We start from the raw sequence: 20813 nt of genomic DNA on the forward strand, positions 1-20813 counted from the left end.
GAGTGTTATAAGCAAGGCAGAACAAGTAATTCTCTGCTTAACACTGGTAAGGATTCTACTGGAGTACTGGGCCCAGTTCTAGGCAACACGCTTTGGGAAAGATGTGGACAAATTGAAGGAAGTCCAGAGGAGAGCAACAAAAATGATTCAAGATCTAGAAAATATGACCTACAAGGAAAGATTGAAGAAATGTATTTGTTTAGAGAAGACTGAGGGGGGGGAGGACATAAGTCTTCAAATATGTAAAAACTTGTTATAAAAAAGAGTATGCTAAATTGTTCTCTTTAACCAGTAAGGACAGGACCAGAAGTAATGGGCTTAAATTGCATCAAGAAAGATTTAATTTAGACATTAGGAAACCCTTTCTGTCAGCGTAGTTAAGCTCTAGAACTAATTACCCAGGGACCTTGTGGAATCTCCCTCATTTTAAAGAAAAGGTTAGAGAAACACCTGTCAGGGATCATCTAGATCAGGGGTGGACAAAAGGTCTCTGCGGGCTGGATCCGGCCCGTCATACGGATTGATCTAGCCCTTAGAGACCCTGCTGTTCCCCTGCCCCCAGGCCAATCAGTGTTTGGGGGTGGGGGGAGTGCATGAAGTTTCCTCTGCCCTGTTAGGAGTGCGTGGCACTTCCAACCGCCTTGCACTCCTGGCTGGGTGGGGACAGGGCGGAGGAGCACGCAAAGTTTCCTCTGCACTTGCCCCTGCACTGCAAGGCGCGCACGGCGCTTGGGAGCGCCTAGAAGCACCGTGTGCTCCTGGCAGGGTGGGAGGAGACTGTGCATGTTTCCCCGCCCCTAAGCCCTGCTTGGCCTGCGGGGTAGAAGGGAGAGCGCGCAAAGTCTCCTCCCACCCAAGGGGCATGGGCGCCTAGAGCAGGGATGGCCAACCCATTTAACAGAGGGTATGTCTACACTACAAAGTTAGTTCGAACTAACGGATGTTAGTTCGAACTAACTTTCATAGGCGCTACACTAGCGTTCCGTTAGTTCGAATTTAATTCGAACTAACGGAGCGCTTAGTTCGAACTAGGAAAACCTCATTTTACGAGGATTAAGCCTAGTTCGAACTAGCTAGTTCGAATTAAGGGGTGTATAGCCCCTTAATTCGAACTAGTGGGAGGCTAGCCCTCCCCAGGTTTCCCTGGTGGCCACTCTGGCCAACACCAGGGAAACTCGTCTGCCCCCCTCCTGGCCCCGAACCCCTTAAAGGGGCACGGGCTGGCTATGGTGCCCGTGCCAGGTGCAAGCCTGCCAGCACCCAGCCAGCAGACCTTGCACCTGGCACGGATCGAGCCACCCACCCGATGCCCCCAAGCCCTCCCCCTCTTCCCGGGACCAGGCTGGCGGCTCCTGGGAGCTTGCCCGGGACCGGAAGAGGCGGGCACCCGCCTGGGCTAGTGCAGACATCGTGGACCTCGTCCACGATCTCCGCACTAGGCACAGGAAAGTGGCCGTCTAGGGCAGGAGAGCTGCCAGCCTGGCCACCCAGGAGCAGGTGTGCAAGAGAATCAAGGGGGTCCAGTGAGACCCCCGACCCTGAGCCCTGAGCTTACAATGGCCGTCCTGGGTCAGACCAAAGGTCCATCTAGCCCAGTAGCCTGTCTGCCGACAGCGGCCAACCCTAGGGACCCTGGAGGGGATGGACCGAAGACAGTGACCAAGCCATTTGTCTTGTGCCATCCCTCTCCAGCCTTCCACAAACCTTGGGCAGGGACACCACTCCTACCCCCTGGCTAATAGCACTCCATGGACCCAACCTCCATGACTTGATCTCACGTCCCTTTAAACTCTGTTCTAGTTCTAGCCTTCACAGCCTCCTGCAGCAAGGAGTTCCACAGGTTGACTCTTTGCTTTGTGAAGAACAACTTTCTGTTACTAGTTTGAAGCCTGCTACCCATTCCTTTCCTTTGGTGTCCTCTAGTCCTTCTTTATGGGAACTAATGAAGAACTTTCCTGTATGCACCCTCTCCACCCCACTCATGCTTTTAGAGACCTCTATCCTGTCCCCCCTCTGTCTCCTCTTTTCTAAGCTGAAAAGTCCCAGTCTCTTTAGCCTCTCTTCATATGGGACCTGTTCCCAACCCCTGATCATTTTAGTTGCCCTCCTCTCTCCCAGCCTCTCTCTTCCCCTCTCCCACCTCCTTTTCCTAGTCTCCCCCAGTTTTGTTCAATAAAGACAGATTCCATTTTGGAAGACACGTTATCTTTATTTTGTACATCAGGAAGAGGGGCTAGGGAAGGGTAAGTAGAAGGAGGTGAGGGAGGAATGGGGCACGAGCCCCCGATGGGGAGGACTGGGCTGGCTCTGCGGGCTTCTGGGGGTGGAAGCTCTCCTGCAGCCCCCCAATTGCCCCCTCTCCCCAGATGGCAGCCTGCGGCAAGTGCGGCCAGGCTGATGGCCGAGTGGTGTGATGTGCCCAGTGTGGGTAGTCAGGGCACTCCAAGCCAGGACTGCTTTGCAAGCGGGGCACCCCTGAGAACTGTCTGTCCGGGGTGGGGGTCGGGACCCTTTAAGCACAGCCCTCGGCTAGCCTGAGAAAGCATCTCCACGCTCTAAGTTCTTCTCTGATGCCCTGCTGGCACTGCTTCCAGCCATCCTTCAGCCCGGTTCAGGGTCCATTTAATGTGGACATGCTAGTTCGAATTAGCAAAACGCTAATTCGAACTAGTTTTTTAGTCTGGATCCGTTAGTTCAAATTAGCTTAGTTCGAATTAACTAATTCGAACTAAGTTAGTTCAAATTAACGTTGTAGTGTAGACATACCCAAAGAGAGCTGAAACAGCAGTGGAAAAAATGCGAAGAGCCACACCAGAATCATCAAGCAACCCCCCCCCTTCCTCCCCTCTCCCCCCAAAAATGAGGCTGCCCTTTTAAGGAGCAAGAAAGCTTAGGCTTTTTGACCACATGAGGCTCCCATCGACAGCTGCCATCTTGGGCGCCATTTTGAATCGCCGACCTGGGAGGGGGCCGGGGGCTGTTGGGGGGGGTTCAGGAGCGGCTTCACAAGCTGTACTTTTTTGGGGGAAGAGCCGTGTGTAGCTCGTGAGCCGCGGGTTGGCCACGGCTGGCCTAAAGGGAACCTCAGGCAGGGTGGTGGGGGGAGCAAAGACTTCATGTGCTCCACCACCCCCAGACCAGTCATGGTCTATGAGTGGGGAAGCAGGGAAGTATCTTGGCCCCGCCCTTTCTGCTTGAGGCTCCGCCCCTTCCGATGCAGCCTGGGGCTATTTCAAAAATTTCTGAAGTGGTCCTTGGCAAAAAAATTATTTCTCACCCCTGCTCTAGATAATACTTAATCCTGCCTCACTGACGGTTTCTGGACTAGATGACCTATTGAGGTCTCTTTTTGGGCATGTCTGAGAGATTCAAAATCAGGATAACAGAGATCAGACGGGGTGGGAATTGGAACAGAAATGAGCTCAGAGAACTGACTAGATGGTAAGGAAAATATCTCAACTTCTGCAAGTTGTGTTGGCACAGAACAATGGGAACTTGCCTTCTCTTATGCATAGCCATTCTGTCTTTGTGCTGGAGGGAACTCATCCCAATGTCTGTGTGATTTACAGGCAAACAATGACATCTTGGCCTTTCTGTCTGGAATGCCAGTGACTAGGAACACTAAGTACCTGGATCTGAAAAACTCGGTAAGTCACCAGCCCATGAACTCACCGGCTCTGTGCAGAGCTGTAAAACAAACAACAAACTGACTGTCTTTTCATAGTTCCTGTCCCTTTCTCTCTCAGTTGGTGCTTGCTATTTCATTTATTTCTTTGTCTCACATAATCGAGGAAATTAAAGATGAACAATACTGTTAGATGATGATGTAGTAGTCAGAAGGCACTGGCGTGGTGTCCTGACTGGTCTCTTGCTCTGTCAGTGGTGATAACCATTCGGCTGCATGTATGTTCGCGTGCTTCCTCTAGGTCGCGCTGGCTTTGCGCAAGTAGACAACACAGCACACTCTGAGAGAGTCCCCAATGACCACAGAATCAGATAAGATACGGAGATACCCGAGTCAGGTTTATTGTAAACAAAGCACAGTAATAGTTTCCCCAGATGAGATGCCTACAGGTAAGTTAAGAATGTGTGCCCGTGCAATGAATGTGGCTCATTCAGTAGCATGGAATTCACTGCTGCTCCATAGGCTGGACAAGGAGTTAAGTGTGTGTATCATAGTTTGTCTCAGTCTATAAATGTTGGAGTAAACATTTATAGACTGAGACAAACAATCTATGATACACACCGTAGGTATCATCTTAGGCGTTAATGACATGTTGTTACCTCCCCTTTTACTTTTCTCCTGATATTTCAGACAAAGCATTCCCATCTACCACCTGTTACTGTGCTTCCACTCCTGAGCATTCAGACAAAATATCGCTATTCATCACCTTTGTCAAACTATTTTATCGTGTGTTATGTGGGGGTAACTTTGTACAGCCCTGATGGAATGTGTTTTAGCAGTGCTAGCAGCACCAATGCTGAGTTCCTTTCCCGGACGCTGAATTGCAGACAAACATTTGCTTTTGACATGGCCTGTCTGTTACTAATAGTATAACTCTTGCTCACTTTGATTCAGGCTTCAGGTCTTATACCAGGCCCATGCTTCAAGTTTGTTCTTCTGCTGCAGATGATAGTAGCAATGCTTAAAGCTTTTGCCTGGATCTTTCAAAACTTTAAAGCATTATCCTCACCATGTCCCTATGAAGTATACGATGATACAATTCCACATGGAGGAGAAAGAACAATTAAGTGACTTGTCCAAGGCCACTAGTGAGGAGTCAGTGACACAGACAGGGTATTAATGCAGGAGTTTCATGCGGAAGTGCTGCCAGTATAGATCATGATGGGTTTTATCTTGATTTGAACAAAAGGCCACTGACATCAAGATGAGCATTGCATGGTGGAGTCAGTAGTCTCTGCAGGCTGCAGTTATTGAAGGTGAAATTGACTGAGAGCTGTCCCATTTTGTACAAATTCAGTTTAGCTTTTGGTCTCGTGGCATGTTGCCATTGCAGCCCTAGATTGTAGCAAAATTGCTGAGACAGAAGACTCAATCCTGGTCTTTTCTGATCAAGTGATTCTGTAATTGATCTGTCTGTGGACCTTTCTATTCCACTGTGTTCCACTGTATCTTCAGCCTGCCCCCCTTTTTAGACAGGTGGGGAATTGCCTATGTGTCTCCCTTCATAGGTAGGCCCTGATCCACACATGCTCCGAGGCACCTGGCCCCAGGCTAAAAGCATGGCTCTACAATTCCATCTCTGTGAATCTCTGTGACCATCCGTGGCTCTGTGGGAACAATATGTTGAAGCGATCCTGTTACTGACAAATAATAATCTAGTGTCTTCTCTCCTCAGTTAGGACAGTGCAGAGTACTCTGGGTTTGTGTGGACAGGGACTGGCATTGCGATCCCCCACTGTCATGGAGCTAAGATCACTGTGGGTTCCCTTCCCTTGCAAAGGCTGGATAGTTTGCTAAAGTGCTTTGGGAATATCTGTAGAGCTAATTCTTAACTTTATTAAACATTTATGGGTGAGAGCCTCAGCTGGAGTTAATTTGGGTAGCCCAGTTGATTTACTCCAGTGACGGGTTTGACCCAGGATTACCACCGTGCTCGCCACAAAGCTACTGATGATGTGTCGGGGAGGGCTAACATAAAATAGAGAGCTCAAAAGGAAACATGGATGCATGTCTCTAACACATAATCGGGAGCTCTTGGTGGGGAGAGCACTGGAAAAGGGAGTCAAGGTGAGGCGCACACCACCAAGAGAATATGAAAGGCACTTAATCTCTCTTGTCTCTTTCAGCAAGAGATGCTGCGGTACAAAGAGGTCTGTTATTATATGCTGTTTGCCTTAGCTGCCTATGGCTGGCCCATGTACCTGATGAGGAAACCCACCTGTGGACTCTGTCGCCTGGCCAGATCCTGCTCGTGAGTGGCCATTCCTGGTTCTCCCTCTGCCTTCACTTTCTTTCTCACTCCCCGTTTTGCCTCCTCTCTCCCTTTCTCGTTTTTCCCTTCTTTTTCCTTTTCTTTATGCATCTCCTCCTTATTGCTCTTTTCCTTCTCTCAGTCTCCAGTCCTTCTCTTCTTCTCACTTTCACCATTCTTTCCCATTCTTTTTGGTCCCTTGCTCCCCACTGTTTATCTGTCCTCCCTATTTAATTCCCCATTCTGTGTGTCTGCGTGCTCTCTCTGACATACTAAAGACCTTGCCAAACCTGTGTGCTTCATATCGCCAGCATGGGGAATTGGCTAAGACGATATCCACTGAGGCAGAATTGCCGTCCTATAGCTCTGGGAAGCACAGAAATGCAAGCAGCTGACATTTGGTGTCAATGAGGCTTGGGCAGGATCAGTGCTCCTTGCTTTCTGGGATTTATTTCCAATGCTAGGAGTAGCGCAGTCACCTCCAGGTAACAGCACTGTAGTTAAAGTGAGGTGGCACTTTCATTTGCAACATTTTCCAGTTTTAGTTGCTTGGAACTTTCTCATTGCTTCTTTTTTGGAGGGGCGAAGGGTGGGCTGACAACCTCATGTGTAGTCTCAGTCCAGAAGCTGTTTTGATTTTTAGGAATGTTTCTAATAAGAGTCTGTCAATTTTTGAGTCATCCGTGCATGAGGAGTCATCTGTAGGGAAAGACAGTTGTCAAGGATTAAAAAGGCCAAACAAATTAGCTGTCCTTTAAATGCTTAAGTTTGGTGATTAGTGTCCAGAATCGCTTTGTTTTTTAAGGACTTAGCCCTTTTCTTACAAGACATTTGGGGTTGCAGTAACCAAAATATAGTGTCCCTCCCGGTGCTCAGAGCTGTGGAGGTTCAGAGATCCCTCAGTCACATTGATTCTTCAGTCATCAGTTGCATTGTTGCTCCTCCTGGTGTCCACAAGCAACACTGCATACCCTCATGGTGATTTTACACAGTGACACTGAAGAAGCGGGCGTGTCTACTTTGTGAAAAACTAAGCATCCTTCTTCAAGGGTGCAGCTCCAGCTGGGTCATTAAGAGCAGAAGCTGTAGCGGAGGCAGGGTTTGGGTCATGTCATCTAAACCTACTCCGGTCACAGGTGGTAAAAATGCTTGTGCCTTGACTGTGCTGCAGCTTCATAGCACCTGTGCATAAAAACAATGACAAGAGGCAAGGCCAGAGAGTCTCATGCAGAGTCTTTCAGGTATTTCCCTCTGTTTCTCCATCTTGGCTCAGTGCCTCTCATGCCTGCCACTCCTCTTCCCAAAGCCCCGCAACTCCCTACCTTTCCTTTTTCCTCACTGTAGTTCTTTTACTTGGTAGATGTTGCTGTCTCTGCTCCTCACGGCCCCGCTATGCTCCGAGTGTCACTATTGAGGAGGATAACTGCTGCGGCTGCAACGCCATCGCTATCCGGCGCCACTTCCTAGATGAGAATATGACTTCGGTGGACATTGTCTACACCTCCTGCCACGATGCGGTAAGGAGACTCTATGGCGCCTGTTGTACTCAGGGTATATTCCCAAGCCGGTGTGCTCTGTAGCATGGCTGGGAGGACCCTAAGCCATTCCCTTGACCCTGGAGCTCCCCTTCTGGACTAACTGCACTACTTGTATACAAATCCTTACGTTACTGCTGCCCTTGAACTGGGCAGAGGAGAGATCTGTCATGCCGGTGATTTGCTTCCCTCTCAGTTGGAGGGAAAGCGGGGAGCTAGTTGAGGCCGCAGGTTTTAACAGAGTAATGTATTTTCCCCAGGTCTATGAAACTCCTTTCTACGTTGCTGTAGACCATGATAAGAAGAAGGTAGTTATCAGTATCCGAGGAACTCTGTCTCCAAAGGTATGTGTGCTCTGTGATGGAGTCCCCTGGTACTCACTCTCACCAGCATACGCTGGCTTATGCTCATTCTTGGGAATCTCCTTCGGTACAGGCAAAGAGCTCATTTCCCACTCTTGCTGGGTATGTCTACACTACCCTCCTAGTTCGAACTAGGAGGGTAATGTATGCATACCGCACTTGCTAATGAAGCCCGGGATTTGAATTTCCCGGGCTTCATTAGCATAAGCGGGGAGCCGCCATTTTTAAATCCCCGCTGCTTCGAACCCCGTGTAGCACGGCTACACGGGGCTCGAACTAGGTAGTTCGGACTAGGGTGCCTATTCCGAACTACCGTTACTCCTCGTTTCACGAGGAGTAATGGTAGTTCGGAATAGGACCCTAGTCCGAACTACCTAGTTCGAGCCCCGTGTAGCCGCGCTACACGGGGCTCGAACTAGGTAGTTCGGACTAGGGTGCCTATTCCGAACTACCGTTACTCCTCGTTTCACGAGGAGTAATGGTAGTTCGGAATAGGACCCTAGTCCGAACTACCTAGTTCGAGCCCCGTGTAGCCGCGCTACACGGGGTTCGAAGCAGCGGGGATTTAAAAATGGCGGCTCCCCGCTTATGCTAATGAAGCCCGGGAAATTCAAATCCCGGGCTTCATTAGCAAGTGCGGTATGCATACATTACCCCGCTAGTTCGAACTAGCGGGGTAGTGTAGACATACCCGCTGTCTCTCTTTCTCTCACTCTCTGACCTGTGTTGGATTCTCTCCCTCCAGGATGCCCTGACTGATCTGACAGGGGATGCAGAGCGTCTCCCAGTTGAGGGTCACCATGGAACCTGGCTGGGTCACAAGGTACTCAGAAAACACTGCTTATTTTGGCCTTGTAACTTTATAGTGTGATCCCTTCCCTCCTCCCACAGAACCTAGTGAGATTCATTAATTTTTTGAGCACCTTGGATTAGAGGGTCTAAATCAGGGGTAGGCAAACATTTTTGATGGGGGGCCACTCCAGAAACGTGGTAAGCGGTTGAGGGCTGCATTCTTCCATTATATTAATGAAGGAGGTGCAGGTTTCTGGGATGGAGGTTGGGTCCAGAAGGGAGCTTGGGGTGAAGGATTGGGTTGCACAAGGGAGGGTGGGGTCTGGGACGGAATTTGGGTGAAAGAGGGGGTTGTGACCTGGGGCACTGGACTAGGGTGCAGGGGTTTGGGTTGTGATTTGGGGCAGGAGACTGGGGTGCAGGAGAAGGTGCAGGGGTTTGGGTTGTGACCTAGAGCAGAAGGGGATTGCGATCTGGGGCAGGAGTTGGGATGCCAGATCTGGGAGGGGATATTGGTGCAGGAGGGGAGCAGAGGGTTTGTGAAGTAGGGGGGCAAGAATGGAGGTCTATGTCATGGCCAAATGACATTATTAAAACCCCAAAAATACTTTAGGGTCCCTATGCCATTAATTAAAGACAAGAAAGATACACAATTAATAAAAACAGCACACTAAAAAAAGGAATCTGTTAAGGTGGGGAAAAAAATCACTGACAGCAAATTCTGAAAAGCTCTGTCAAAGGAAAAATAAATTTAGCCCTGACAGAGCATAACAGTCTCAGTATTGTAAGGCAGATGGTCACTGACATGCAGTATGTCTATATTAGCAATATGGCCTGGTGTAACTAAATTGATGTAGTTATTAAAGACAAAACCATTGACCCCAATACAACAAAGTGCTAAATGTAAAGCATGTGCTTAATTTTAAGTACATGAGCATCTTAGTCTAAAGGACTAATTCTGTGCTTAAAGTTAAGCAAATACTTAAGTTCTTGGTTGGATAGAGGCCTAAGAACCTGATGCTTGGAGTCTTGCTCATGCAAGAACTTCTTACTCACATGCATACTATAGTTGGTGTCACTGGGACTCTGTGTATGGTTAACGATTACACAGGGGCAAGCAATATATGGTCCGTGGGCTGGATCCGGCCTGTCAAACATATAGATCCAGCCTGCCAAGATCTTCTCGGTCTAGGGTTGCCAGATGGTTTAACCAAATATACTGAACACCCCACCCCCACCCCCCCAAAAAAACCCACTGGGGAAAAAATTCTGTTGAGAAAAAAAAAGCGGGGGGAGACCAAGGTTGTTGAGCAAAAAAAAAAAAAAAAAGGACCCCGAGAGTTGTTAAGCTAAAAAAATTAACAACTTGGTCTGGCCCCTTTAAGAAATGCTTTTGAGGATTTTTGGCCGAACAGACTGCCGGCGGCCATCCGCCATTTTGTCTTCCTGCTCCGGGCCAGACAACTCCCCTGCGGAACCAGGTAAGCACATGGGTTTTTTTCGCCTCCTGGCTGGGAAAAAATCAGAAAATACCAGACTTTTTAGGTGTCCGGTATTGTCTGAATTTTTTTTTACCGGACAGGAGGCAAAAATACTGGACTGTCCAGGTCAATACCGCACACCTGGCAACCCTATCTGGGTCGCCAATGTCCCACAGCCCACCGGGACCCTCAGGCAGGCTCCTTGTTGCCACATCCCAACATGCCACTCAAAGCACCCAGCTGCTGGAGCCAGTGTGTGCATTTCTTGACACCAGCCAGTGGGAGCTACTTGGGCCCTGCTTGCGGGTGCACGCAGCATGCAGAGATCCGCACAAGGGGCCCAGTTTGTGGCGGCATGACAGAAAGGGAGACTGCCCGATGGTCTCATTGGGCTGCTGGCCGGAAGCAATCTTTGGTAAGTGCCTCCTGGCCAGAGTCTTCACCTGGCACCCCAAACCTTCCTGCACCCCAAATCCCTGCATCATGTCATAACCCAAACCTTCTGCACCCCCTCCTGTATCCCTGCCCCGGGTCATAGCTCCTTCCTACAGACCTCCCATAGGTCAGAATCCTCTCCTGCACCCAAACCCCCACCCCCCAGACCCTGCACACCCTTCTACCCCCAACCCCTTTTCCCAGCTCACAATCCCCTTTTACTCAAACTTCCGCCCAGACCACACACCCCCTCCTGTATCTCAGTCACCTACCCAGAGTTCCTCCAGTACTCAATTTCCATCCCAGACCCTGCACTTGTTACATTAATATAATAGAAAAATGCAGTCCTTGACCACGTACCTAATTCTTGGCGTGACCCCTGATCAAAAGTTATTGCCCATCCCTGGATTACACCTGTGAATAGGCTTGCAGAATGGGGTCATGTTGAAACCAAGGTTGCGTTCTTGCTCTTACAAATGTGAGTGCTATGTTTTATACTTCTGAAATAACAAAAATTAATCCGCATAACAAAATAATATTCAGAAATAAACAAAGTAATGTTTTTGTCATATAATTGGCATTCATATATTTAAAGTCTGTGCTGCTTGTTTCATTTATTAAATATTATGCTTATCAGAAGGAATTAGCGCTAACATCTCATGCTGTTGAACTAATGCATTTTGTTCAAAATTAAGTAGCATAATGATAACTGTAAAAGAATGTTTATGAAATAATTAAGGTAAAATTAAATCCAAATGAAGATGACATTAATAAATTGAAAATCTACGTTACAAGTATCTTACTATATATTGTGAAAATCTACAATGTATGTTAGAGATGAAGCTTTCCTCATGACTATCTTTTTAGAATATTTGCATTAATATGTCTGATTTTATTACGTATTTTATCAGATCATTCCCTTTTTTCTTTTTGGGTTTGCCTTTGAATTAAAATATTCGATGCTATTCTTTGATTAATGGCTTCACAACTTCAGGCATAACTTAAAAGAAGTTTCAGTTTGTTTTTTATTTTATAAAATCAAATTATAATTATAAAATATTTTGACTGTAGTCTTCATATCTTAGATTTCTTCTTTGAGTGCTTGCTCATCTCCATTCCACGTTAGATGTACGTGCTTGCCATGTGTACCAATGTTGGAAGTTTTTCCCCTACCAGCATCTGTAGGGGAGTGTCTCTAGCGACCCTTGGAGTGCTTCTGCCATGGCGCAATATAGGAGGCACTGTGTGCTCCCCCTATCCTCAGTTCTTTCTTGATGCCAGTGACAATGCATCAGAACTTCTGGTTTCAGCTTGATCATCTCTACTTAGCAGCTCTTTAGATAATTTTCAACTAGTTGATAAGTTCATTTAGATAGAGTTCATTGTCATGAATGGGACAGTTGCCTAGGGACAGGGAACGTCCCCATCCCCAGGTTTCCGACCATGTCGTTTGTGTAGGCACCCTATGCCTGTGAGCCACCCACATGAGAGTTGTCTGCAAGGTCTTGGTGAAGGGCACATTAGTGACAAGTGCTAACTTTGCAGATCATATGAGCCCCGTACTAAGAAGGAAAGGGACATTTGCTTGCGGGCGCTCCTAATGGAATTGGCACTGTCCCCAGCAAGGGAGCAGACACCAGCCTGGCCCATGGGCACCGTGCCTCCAGTTGGCATCGCTCTCCCTCGCTGACCCTGGTGCAGAAGGTGAAGGCTTCAACCAACGTCTGCTCCTCTGTGCTCTGAAAGGCCAAGGAGAAACAAGGAAGGGTGCCTGGACCTGCAGGTCATCATTTCTGCCAGGAAGTCGAACTTCAGCTCCAGAGGGGCAGTCCAGCCTGACCCCGCCCGAAGCGTCAGCACTGAGCAGCGACAATGGTCTCCGGAACCCAGAGGCACCATTGACTCCTGAAGCCCTGTAGTTGCACAGGACATGGTCTTGAGGCAGGCCCACATTGGACTCCTTCTGGGCGTCACCCCTGCAGCATAGCCCATCCCCTATGGGGTTTGTGTGCCAGCGCACCCCTGTGCAAAGCAGCCAGATCTCAGAGTCTTGGAGACAGGCATGCATCTTTCGGGTTGGGAACCTTCAATTAAGGTCAGTGTCATGGTGGCCTGGGCACTGTAACCAGAACTGCTCCCCGCAGCATCAGTTCTCACCCTGTTAGCACTGGTCCTGGTCTCTGTGTTCCTCATGGTCTTTACGCTCCTGGGACTGCTGGTCTTGCTCCAGCTATCAGTCCCGTTCCAGCTCCCAGCATCGGAGAGCTGATGGGAGGTATAGATCACTGGGTGACCGATGCAGATCCATTTTCCCTGAACTGATGCCAGCTTTCCCAGATAGGGGCTCATCATGGTCAGAGACATGCTGGCAGGCCCAGAGCATGCACTGCTATGAGAGAGGCATTCATGAGCTCTCTTGTTCCTGGTGGCCAGGCAGTGCACTCATGCCAGCAGAAGCCGGCATGGAGCAATGGTCCCTGCCACCGAGACAGACGCAGACTCTGGAAGTGCCAGCCTCAGCCCTCAGCACTGCAAATGCTGGTATGGCTGCAAGGACAGTGGCTGGCATCTTGGTTCCTGGGGAGCCTTGGAGATTTACATGACAGCCCCAGTTCCAAAATTAGTCTCTGGGGTGTCAGAAATATCCTCAGCCTCGGTGTCTCAACCCCCTAGGCTAATGCAAGCTGCTGAGGAAGAAACACCCCTGCATGTAAGAACCCCTAACGGACTCCTCAGGGGCACCTCAGGGTCAGGGAGTGGTAACCCTGGTGCCAGCCTCTTCTTTGTCCTCACTGGATGCGGCCATCACACGCTCCCCTCTCCCAGTACCGCAGGATGACGTGAAGGCGCACTAGGAGCTCCTGAGGTGGGCAGCCTTGAACCTGGGAAGAACCAGAGGAGCTGGAGGGTGTACTCTTTGGTGCGCTTGGCACCTCAGCCCTGGGATGCATTGCCTACCGCTGCACAAAGGGGTCTTAACGATTACTAAAGTCCTTTAGCAAACTCCCTCGTCCCTGACTTCCATTTCTACAAGGGCTGAGAGAAAACACTTTGTGCCAGTGAAGGGACGTGAATACCTCTATTTTCACCTGGCTCCCAACTCCCTTGTAGTAGAGGCTGTCAACCACAAGGAGAGGCAAAGGCAGGCGGGATGACACTGAGAAATAAAGACTCAAAACAGCAGGATTTATTCAGTTATAAGGGTTATTCTTTCGCTACACGTGGCTAATCATCAGGCCCTCCTTGGCCATTATGACATTAACATGTGGCGGACCAAGGGCAGATTTGAGGGCTTGCTTCCTGAATCCTCAAGGAAGGAGTACAGAGCACTCCTCAAGGAAGAGGCAGTGGAGGCCATGGTGGGCCTCCAGGCAGCTGCAGACACAAGGGATGCTGCGGTGCACAGAATGGCATTGACCATATCTATGCCTTGGGCATCCTGGCTTCTCTTCTCCAGGCTATCTGGGGAGCAGGACCTCTTGTTTGATGGGCACTACCTGTTTGCAGAGCAGATGGGCATGAAATTACCTAGGTGTAAAGACTCTCGCACTACCTTAAAGGCCCTAGGGCTCTATGATTCCGGTTCTTATAAGCCAGCTCCTGGTGCGCACCAGCTCCGGCTGCTGTCCTGATCCTAGAAAGCTGGCTGCTGCCCATGCTGCGGGCTATGTGTCAGACATAGAGCCCGCAGCATAGGTGGCAGTCAGCTCCATGGAAGCGGGGTTGGCATAAGTTGGCTGCCAGCACACACCTCTGGGGAGCCAGCTGCGCTGCGGACTTTGCATTTTAAGCTTTATACTGCAGAGCCCGCAGCATGTAACTGTGTAACGATTTTTAATGGTTACATTATTAACCGTTTTTCTACATCCCTATTCTGGACTTGAGAAACCTCAGTAATTATCTGTGGAAACTCAAGTTCTGTATGGTCTCTCTTCCCTCCATCATTTCCTCTCTGGATCCGGGAGACTGGTATGCCTCCTTCTACCTTTAGGATATCTACTTCCATTTAGCGATCTTTCCAGGTCGCAGGAGGTTCCTTTGTTTCATGGTGGGCTCTGCCCACTACCAGTTTACAGTCCTTCCGTTTGGGTTGGCTGCAGCCCTGAGGGTGTTCACCAAATGTATGGTGGTAGTAGCAGCCTATCTCAGGCATTGGGGCATCCAGGTCTTCCCTTATCTTGATGACTGGCTGGTCAAGGGCAGATCCAGGGCACAGGTCTGTCGCAGTCTGATGCTTTTCTAGATACCTGCCGATTGCTGAATTTCCTGGTCAGTGACAAGAAGTCAACATTAGTACCAGTTTGAAGGGTAGAGTTCATCAAAGTGGTGCGCAACACAACCTGCACCAAGACTTTTCTGCCTCTAGATAGATCCCAGACCATATACAGGCTGCCCCCGACTTGCGACGTAATTGGTTCCTGGGATAGCATCGCAAGTCGGGGGCGTCGTAACTCGAGTTCGCATTTAGACAGGCGTTGTATCCCATTGTAAATGTGGGGCCAAGGACGTAAGTTGGGGGATTTTGGCCCCTTCCACACTTACGGAAAAGGTTGTAAGTGCGGGGGTCATAAATCGGGCCATCGTAAAGTGGGGGCCTCCTGTATCCTCTGACTATGGCCAGGGTCTGTCTGTCTTCCTCTTGGAGCATTTGGTAGTGTTCATATCTGCCATGACGGGCTCTGCATGTGGCCTTTCCAGTAGTGGCTGGCGTCAGCTTACTCCCAATCTAGGGACAACCTGGACAAGATGGTCATGATCCTTTCAGAAATCCCGACCTTGCATCCCTGCACCTTGTGTCATTGATGCTCCGTGGTTGAGTGAGGTGGAACGTACTTGTTTGGAGGAGCTCCAGCAGGTCCTGCTAGCAAGTAGGAAACCTTCCACAAGGCCAATCTACCAAGCAAGGTGGAAGATGTTTTCCCACTGGGCTGCAGAGCAGGATCTCTCTCTAGAACATGTTCCAGTGCAGTGCCATCGACAGTGGGAGCAATGCACTGTGGGGATTCCATCTGTTGCTAGGCACCGTGGGAGTGTAGAACAGAGCACAGTGCATCTTGAGAACATGCAAAACGTCCCATCAGGCACTGCTTTGTTTCCCAGCCCTCTAGGGGTTTCCAACTGACATTGCACTCCAGCATGTGCATTGTGAAAGCATGGATCCCACACTTCTCTCCTGTGTTGTGTTCAGTGTTGTGAGGACATCACACGTTGCAGCAGAATTACTCTTGAAGTTACTGGCAGAGGAAATAGTCACAGTGGCTGACACTGTGAGGTGGACAGCAGCAACTTGTCTTTGCATTTGTGACTCACAGAATAGCTGCAGAAGGTACTGTCAGTTTGGGGTGAGGAAACCCAGCACTGAGTGGTGGGACCGCATTGCCCTGCAGGTGTGGGTTGAAAACCAGTGGCTACAGAACTTTAGGAGGTGCAAAGCAACCTTCCTGGAGCTGGGTGCTGAGCTGACTCCTGGCCTGCAATGCAACGATACCAGAGTGAGAGCTGCCTTCTCAGTAGAGAAGCGTTCCTGGAAGCTAGTAACCCCTGTTACCGGTCTGTTGCAAACCAATTTGTAATGGAGAAGTCTTCCATTGGCGCTGTACCATTGCAAGTGTGCAAGGAAATACATCACATTCTGCTACAGAGGACCGTGTCTCTGGGACATGTTCATGATGTGGTGGCTGGCTGTGCAGATGGAGGCTTTCCTAACTGCGAGGGGTCAATAGATGGCACACACATTCCAATTTTAGCACCACCCATCTTGCCACAGAAGACATCAATAAGAAGGGGTACTTCTCAATGGTGCTGCAGGTGCTTGTGGATCACCATGGGTATTTCACAGACATCAGTGCAGGGTGGTCTGGAAAGGTGCATGTCGCATGCCTACGCTGCCCATACATCCCAATTTTTCCGGGACTGTCCTGAATTTAAATACTCTCTCCTGGTGCCCCATCAAGTAGTGAAATGTCCTGAAAGTCCCGCCAGACATTTCACTGCTCGATGGGAACACTGGCGTTGCACAGCAGCCTCCTCCCCCTCCTCTGCAGCAGAGCGCATAGGACAGCCGGGCCAGGTTCCGGTGGTGTGCGGCCCTTCCCTCTCTCCCTCCCCCCACGGGCCCGCCTTTGCTGCGTGGGGTCCTGGTCTGGTGGCACTGCCTTCTTCTCCTCCAGTTCCAGCTGGAGTCAAGCAGCAGCTGCGTGAGGCGCGTTCCAGCGTGATAAGATCCAAAAGTTCCATGGTCGTCCAAGCTGGAGTATATTTGGTGTGATAGCCAGCCATGATCAGCTGGGAAGAAGCCATAAGAGCTCTCTATGCTGGGCCAGCCAGCAGGAAATGGAAATTCAAGTTTCCAGGGCTTGCAAGAGAGAGGGGCAGATTGCTGTATATCTGGCTGCAGGGCAGGAGAGTTCAAAGTGCTGACTGTAGCAGCTGCTTGGGGCATTATAGGATACATCCTGGAGGGCTGTAAAGGTGAAAAAAGCCTTCTTTTGTCCACACTGCATTATTGTCGACAGTTAAAGGGAGGGGGAAAGAAAAAAGTCCCTTATGGTGATGGAAGTTTTTTGTCGCTGAAACCACGACTTTTGTCACATTGCAATGTGAATGCTATTGCATTTTTGTCACCGAAAGGCAGCTTTTGGCAACAAAACTTGGTTGTGTAGATGAAACCTAAAATGATCCTGATAGCTACTTTTTGATGATTATAATGATAATAGCATTACAGATGTCTCATTTGCAGATTCACAAACTTATCAACATTCTGCTCTTCCCTCTTCAATACCAGTTTTATTCAATGCAGTGGCATATTTAAGAATTTAAAGAAACCCAGGTTGCTGCAGATTTTTGCAATGAGCTTGGATTCTTTATATCTTAAATCAACAACATTTGACCATGTTCACATTTTACTTGAGAACTGTTCAGTTATTTCAGTATATTTAGTTCCTTGTTTCCTATTACATTCTTCATCTTTAGGCAGATTGAGTAGGGCAATTCATTGTAATGGGGTTCTCTGGGGGGCCCGGGAGCCTAGTAGTTAGCACCTGCTCATTGCAGGGACAGTGGCAGGAAAACCCGGGCCTGCCCACTTCACTGGGCTCTGACCTTGGCCCTTAGGAAGATTAGCAGCATTTTGCCTGGGGCAGGGGGGCTGATTTACCTTTCATGGGTCACTTATCTGGTCTCAGATAAGAATTAAAATGAAGGAAACCAAAACCTTTTAGCCCAGGTTGGGCTCCACATACAGTCTTGTTCCTCTAGGAGTCTTCTTCAGCTCCTTTTGGCAGGAGCCTTCCAGATAGGTCTGCTCTCCTTCCCAGCCTCTCCCTTCTGAGCTGGGTTGCTCCTTTTTTAGCCTGTATCTCCATGCTCTTGGGTTGGAATGGCAGGGATAGCTTGGCCGAGGATACTCCTTCAACCCTTTCCACCTCCATGTGATGTTTGTATACCATATCACATTCTTTCATTGGTGTTAGCTGATCAGTAAACACCAATCATCTGTTGCAGCAGGAATCAGCAGCCTCCATATTTACTACAGATAGAATGAGAAACAGCCACATAGCAAATTCAATGCTGTGTACACTGAAGGCAGACAAATAAGATGAGCTGTCCAGATCTTTGGATTCTATCCCACTCAAGTGCTTTGAATAGTTCACAATTACAAACCCATTCCAATGTCTTCAGTATGCAACGAGGGTAGATTCCACACAATAGTCTCTCGCCTCTCCATTCCCCCATGGCCCCACCCATTCCTCTTCCCATGTGGGCTACTAAACAGTTCTCTCACTCTCTGGGGCTAGTAGACATAACAGGAACCTTGATGTTCTTTTGTTTGCCTGTGAATGTGTTAGAATAGTTAACATCTTCATTTACAGAGTGAAACTAAAGAGGATAATGGTTAAGGTGCTAGCACTCAGGAGATCCGGGTTCAGTTCACTGCTCTGTGATGGTAAATACCAAAGATAGATGGTCCAAGTGTCAGAAAGTCTCTGGGTGCTACCATAATATGAATATTTATCATTTCTGCTATTGTATAGCAGTTCACAGTCCTGCTCCTTAGACACATACCTGCTGCCCAATTATTTTCTCTCCAAATGAAACAGGAGGGTAAGTCAGTACTTTCCCCCATCACTCTTGGGTGCAGTCCAGAACCCTAGCTAGAAAGCCCACTAGCTCCTTTCAGTAATTTGCTGACTTGTGTTATTGAGGCTGCTATGCTAATGATCACATTTTGATCTGTGATGTCTGGCCTTAGGGAATGGTGTTGTCTGCTGAGTACATCAAGAAGAAATTGGAGCAGGAGATGGTGCTTTCTCAAGCCTTTGGACGTGACTTGGTGAGTCCTTTCTTCTTGATTTCCGTGTTTAGCAGATGAGATTTTCCTGTGCTACTGGTATCCTGCTTCCACCCACACTGTCCTGAAACAACTGTAGTAGAATTGGTCCCAGGAATTCAAAGCTTTCTTCTAAGTCTGGCTGATCCCAGCTATCAGAGAGCCAACTTGTTACCAGTTACTCCAGTGTTCCTGTTCCTCCATGCACCACCCTATTTTGAAGGGTTCTCCACATCAGTCCTTCAGGGCTTCAGAGCTAGTTCTTGAAGCAAGGCAAAAACCAGGAAATCAGGCTGCAGTTGCAGACAAAAACGCTTCATCCCATAGCAACACTGAGCAGAGAAACATACCAATAAGACTAAATTCTTATGCCCATGGAATCCGTTGGTTTAGAGAGAGACTACCAGGGAGCAGTACCCAGTAGCATTCATCTGAACAGCTCAAATATATACATTTTGCATGAACGGATCTTCCCGTATCATGAAGAGACCCACACCACAACCCTTGAATGCTGACTTCCAAAGTGAGTGTATATTATGCCGCACTGACAGAATGACTGACACTTAACTAAGGGACAGTCTTCTCTGGACTGTCAGATTCCCTGCTATTGCGATTTAGCAAGCAACCTAGAAACCAAAAAGAAGAGGAAGAGGGAAAAGAGGGATCAAGAAAGGGTGGCAGACTGCAGGACTTGAGAACCAAGTGCCCCAGTAAGATGATCACCTTGTAATATCTGATAAGCGGATGGAGGGATTCACAGGTCACTACTCTGATTTCTTAATGTGATGCTCTCTTCTTATCACCCCAGAAAGTGGGAATTGGCCTTATTTAGTGAGCAACTGTTACTCATAAGAGGGGAATTTCTTGCTGTCCCATAGACCTCAATAATTGCTGCCCAGACTTGGCAAAAATATAGTGGTGCTTGAAGCTCTGATACCTTAATTCTCTCTTGCACATTGTGCACCCAAAATCTTGTTATTGTTCCTGTCTAAATAGTACTTCATCACCTATCAAACATCAAGGCAATTGAATTTGACTTCCTTTTGGTAAGATAATTTTAAATATGCTGGACCCAATCTTTAATTTACTAGGGTCTGGCCCCGGGGAAGATAAGGAAATAGAAGACTTTCCTTTCCTCTAGATAGTCTAGGGGCCCTAGTGCTGCCGTGGGCCAGGCAGAGAACTGAGATTTAAAGCTTTGATAATGCTAACATAGTTTTTTATTAGTAAATTTTAAGATTCAGACCATGCCTAGAGCTTCAACTTCTAAATAGATACCAAATGCAATAGCAAAGTTTAGAAGTGGATTTTTTATTACAAGAATTAGTCTGCTAGTTATTGAAAATATCTACACTCCAGAAGATGCAGCCATACAAGTTCCAAGCCAGTAGTTTGAATTAGTTTTTGGCATCTGATTGGACATGTAGTGGAAGATAGAATTCAAGGGAGCAAACTGACATTTCAAGGAGCCAGGAAAACTAAGAACTTTGGGGACATATCTTGGCATTTTGAGGAGTGCTCTGGCTATCTGAGTAAGGAGAGTGAAAGGAAAAAAGGCCCACAAAAGGGATTAGACTGCTGACTTGAGAATGCATCAGTTTTTCCATGCATTCCTCCCCCCAGTGACTGCAACAAGGAAAGTCTAACAACAAGGCAAATAAATTTCTCTGTGGCATTCTTCGCTGGAAACTGACGGAGGTTGTCTATTCATTTTCCATTCTCCATGGCACAGGGTCTGTTGACTTAGCCAAACAGGCTTGAATGTTGTGTTTGCTTTGTACTTACGCTGCCAAACCCAGTAGCTTCCACTGTTTCACAGTGTGAAGAGTGTAGATTCTCGGTTTGCCGATGAGATATCCAAATTCCTCCTGGCCATTTATGTAAGCTTGCATAATTGTCACTCTGAGCCTGGATGACACCAAGAGGGGAGTTAGACATTTCAT

General features: G+C 48.3%; 1 protein-coding gene across 10 annotated transcripts in view; it reads left to right on the forward strand.

Moving 5' to 3' along the window:
• Positions 1-20813, forward strand: part of DAGLA (diacylglycerol lipase alpha) — a 169882-nt gene that overhangs the window by 121416 nt on the left and 27653 nt on the right. For all 10 annotated transcript variants that reach the window (XR_012903704.2, XM_075928466.2, XM_075928456.2 and 7 more), the window contains 6 exons: positions 3570-3647; positions 5812-5936; positions 7297-7453; positions 7732-7815; positions 8579-8656; positions 18793-18873. Coding sequence is in view for 9 of the 10 variants with exons in the window: in XM_075928466.2 (XP_075784581.1) it covers positions 3570-3647; positions 5812-5936; positions 7297-7453; positions 7732-7815; positions 8579-8656; positions 18793-18873 (603 nt within the window). In the remaining variant the exon portion in view is untranslated. The remainder of the gene's footprint in view (positions 1-3569; positions 3648-5811; positions 5937-7296; positions 7454-7731; positions 7816-8578; positions 8657-18792; positions 18874-20813) is intronic.

This window comes from Pelodiscus sinensis, chromosome 5 (assembly GCF_052426305.1).
Source record: "Pelodiscus sinensis isolate ZL-2025 chromosome 5, ASM5242630v1, whole genome shotgun sequence".
NCBI classification, from domain to species: Eukaryota; Metazoa; Chordata; order Testudines; family Trionychidae; genus Pelodiscus; species Pelodiscus sinensis.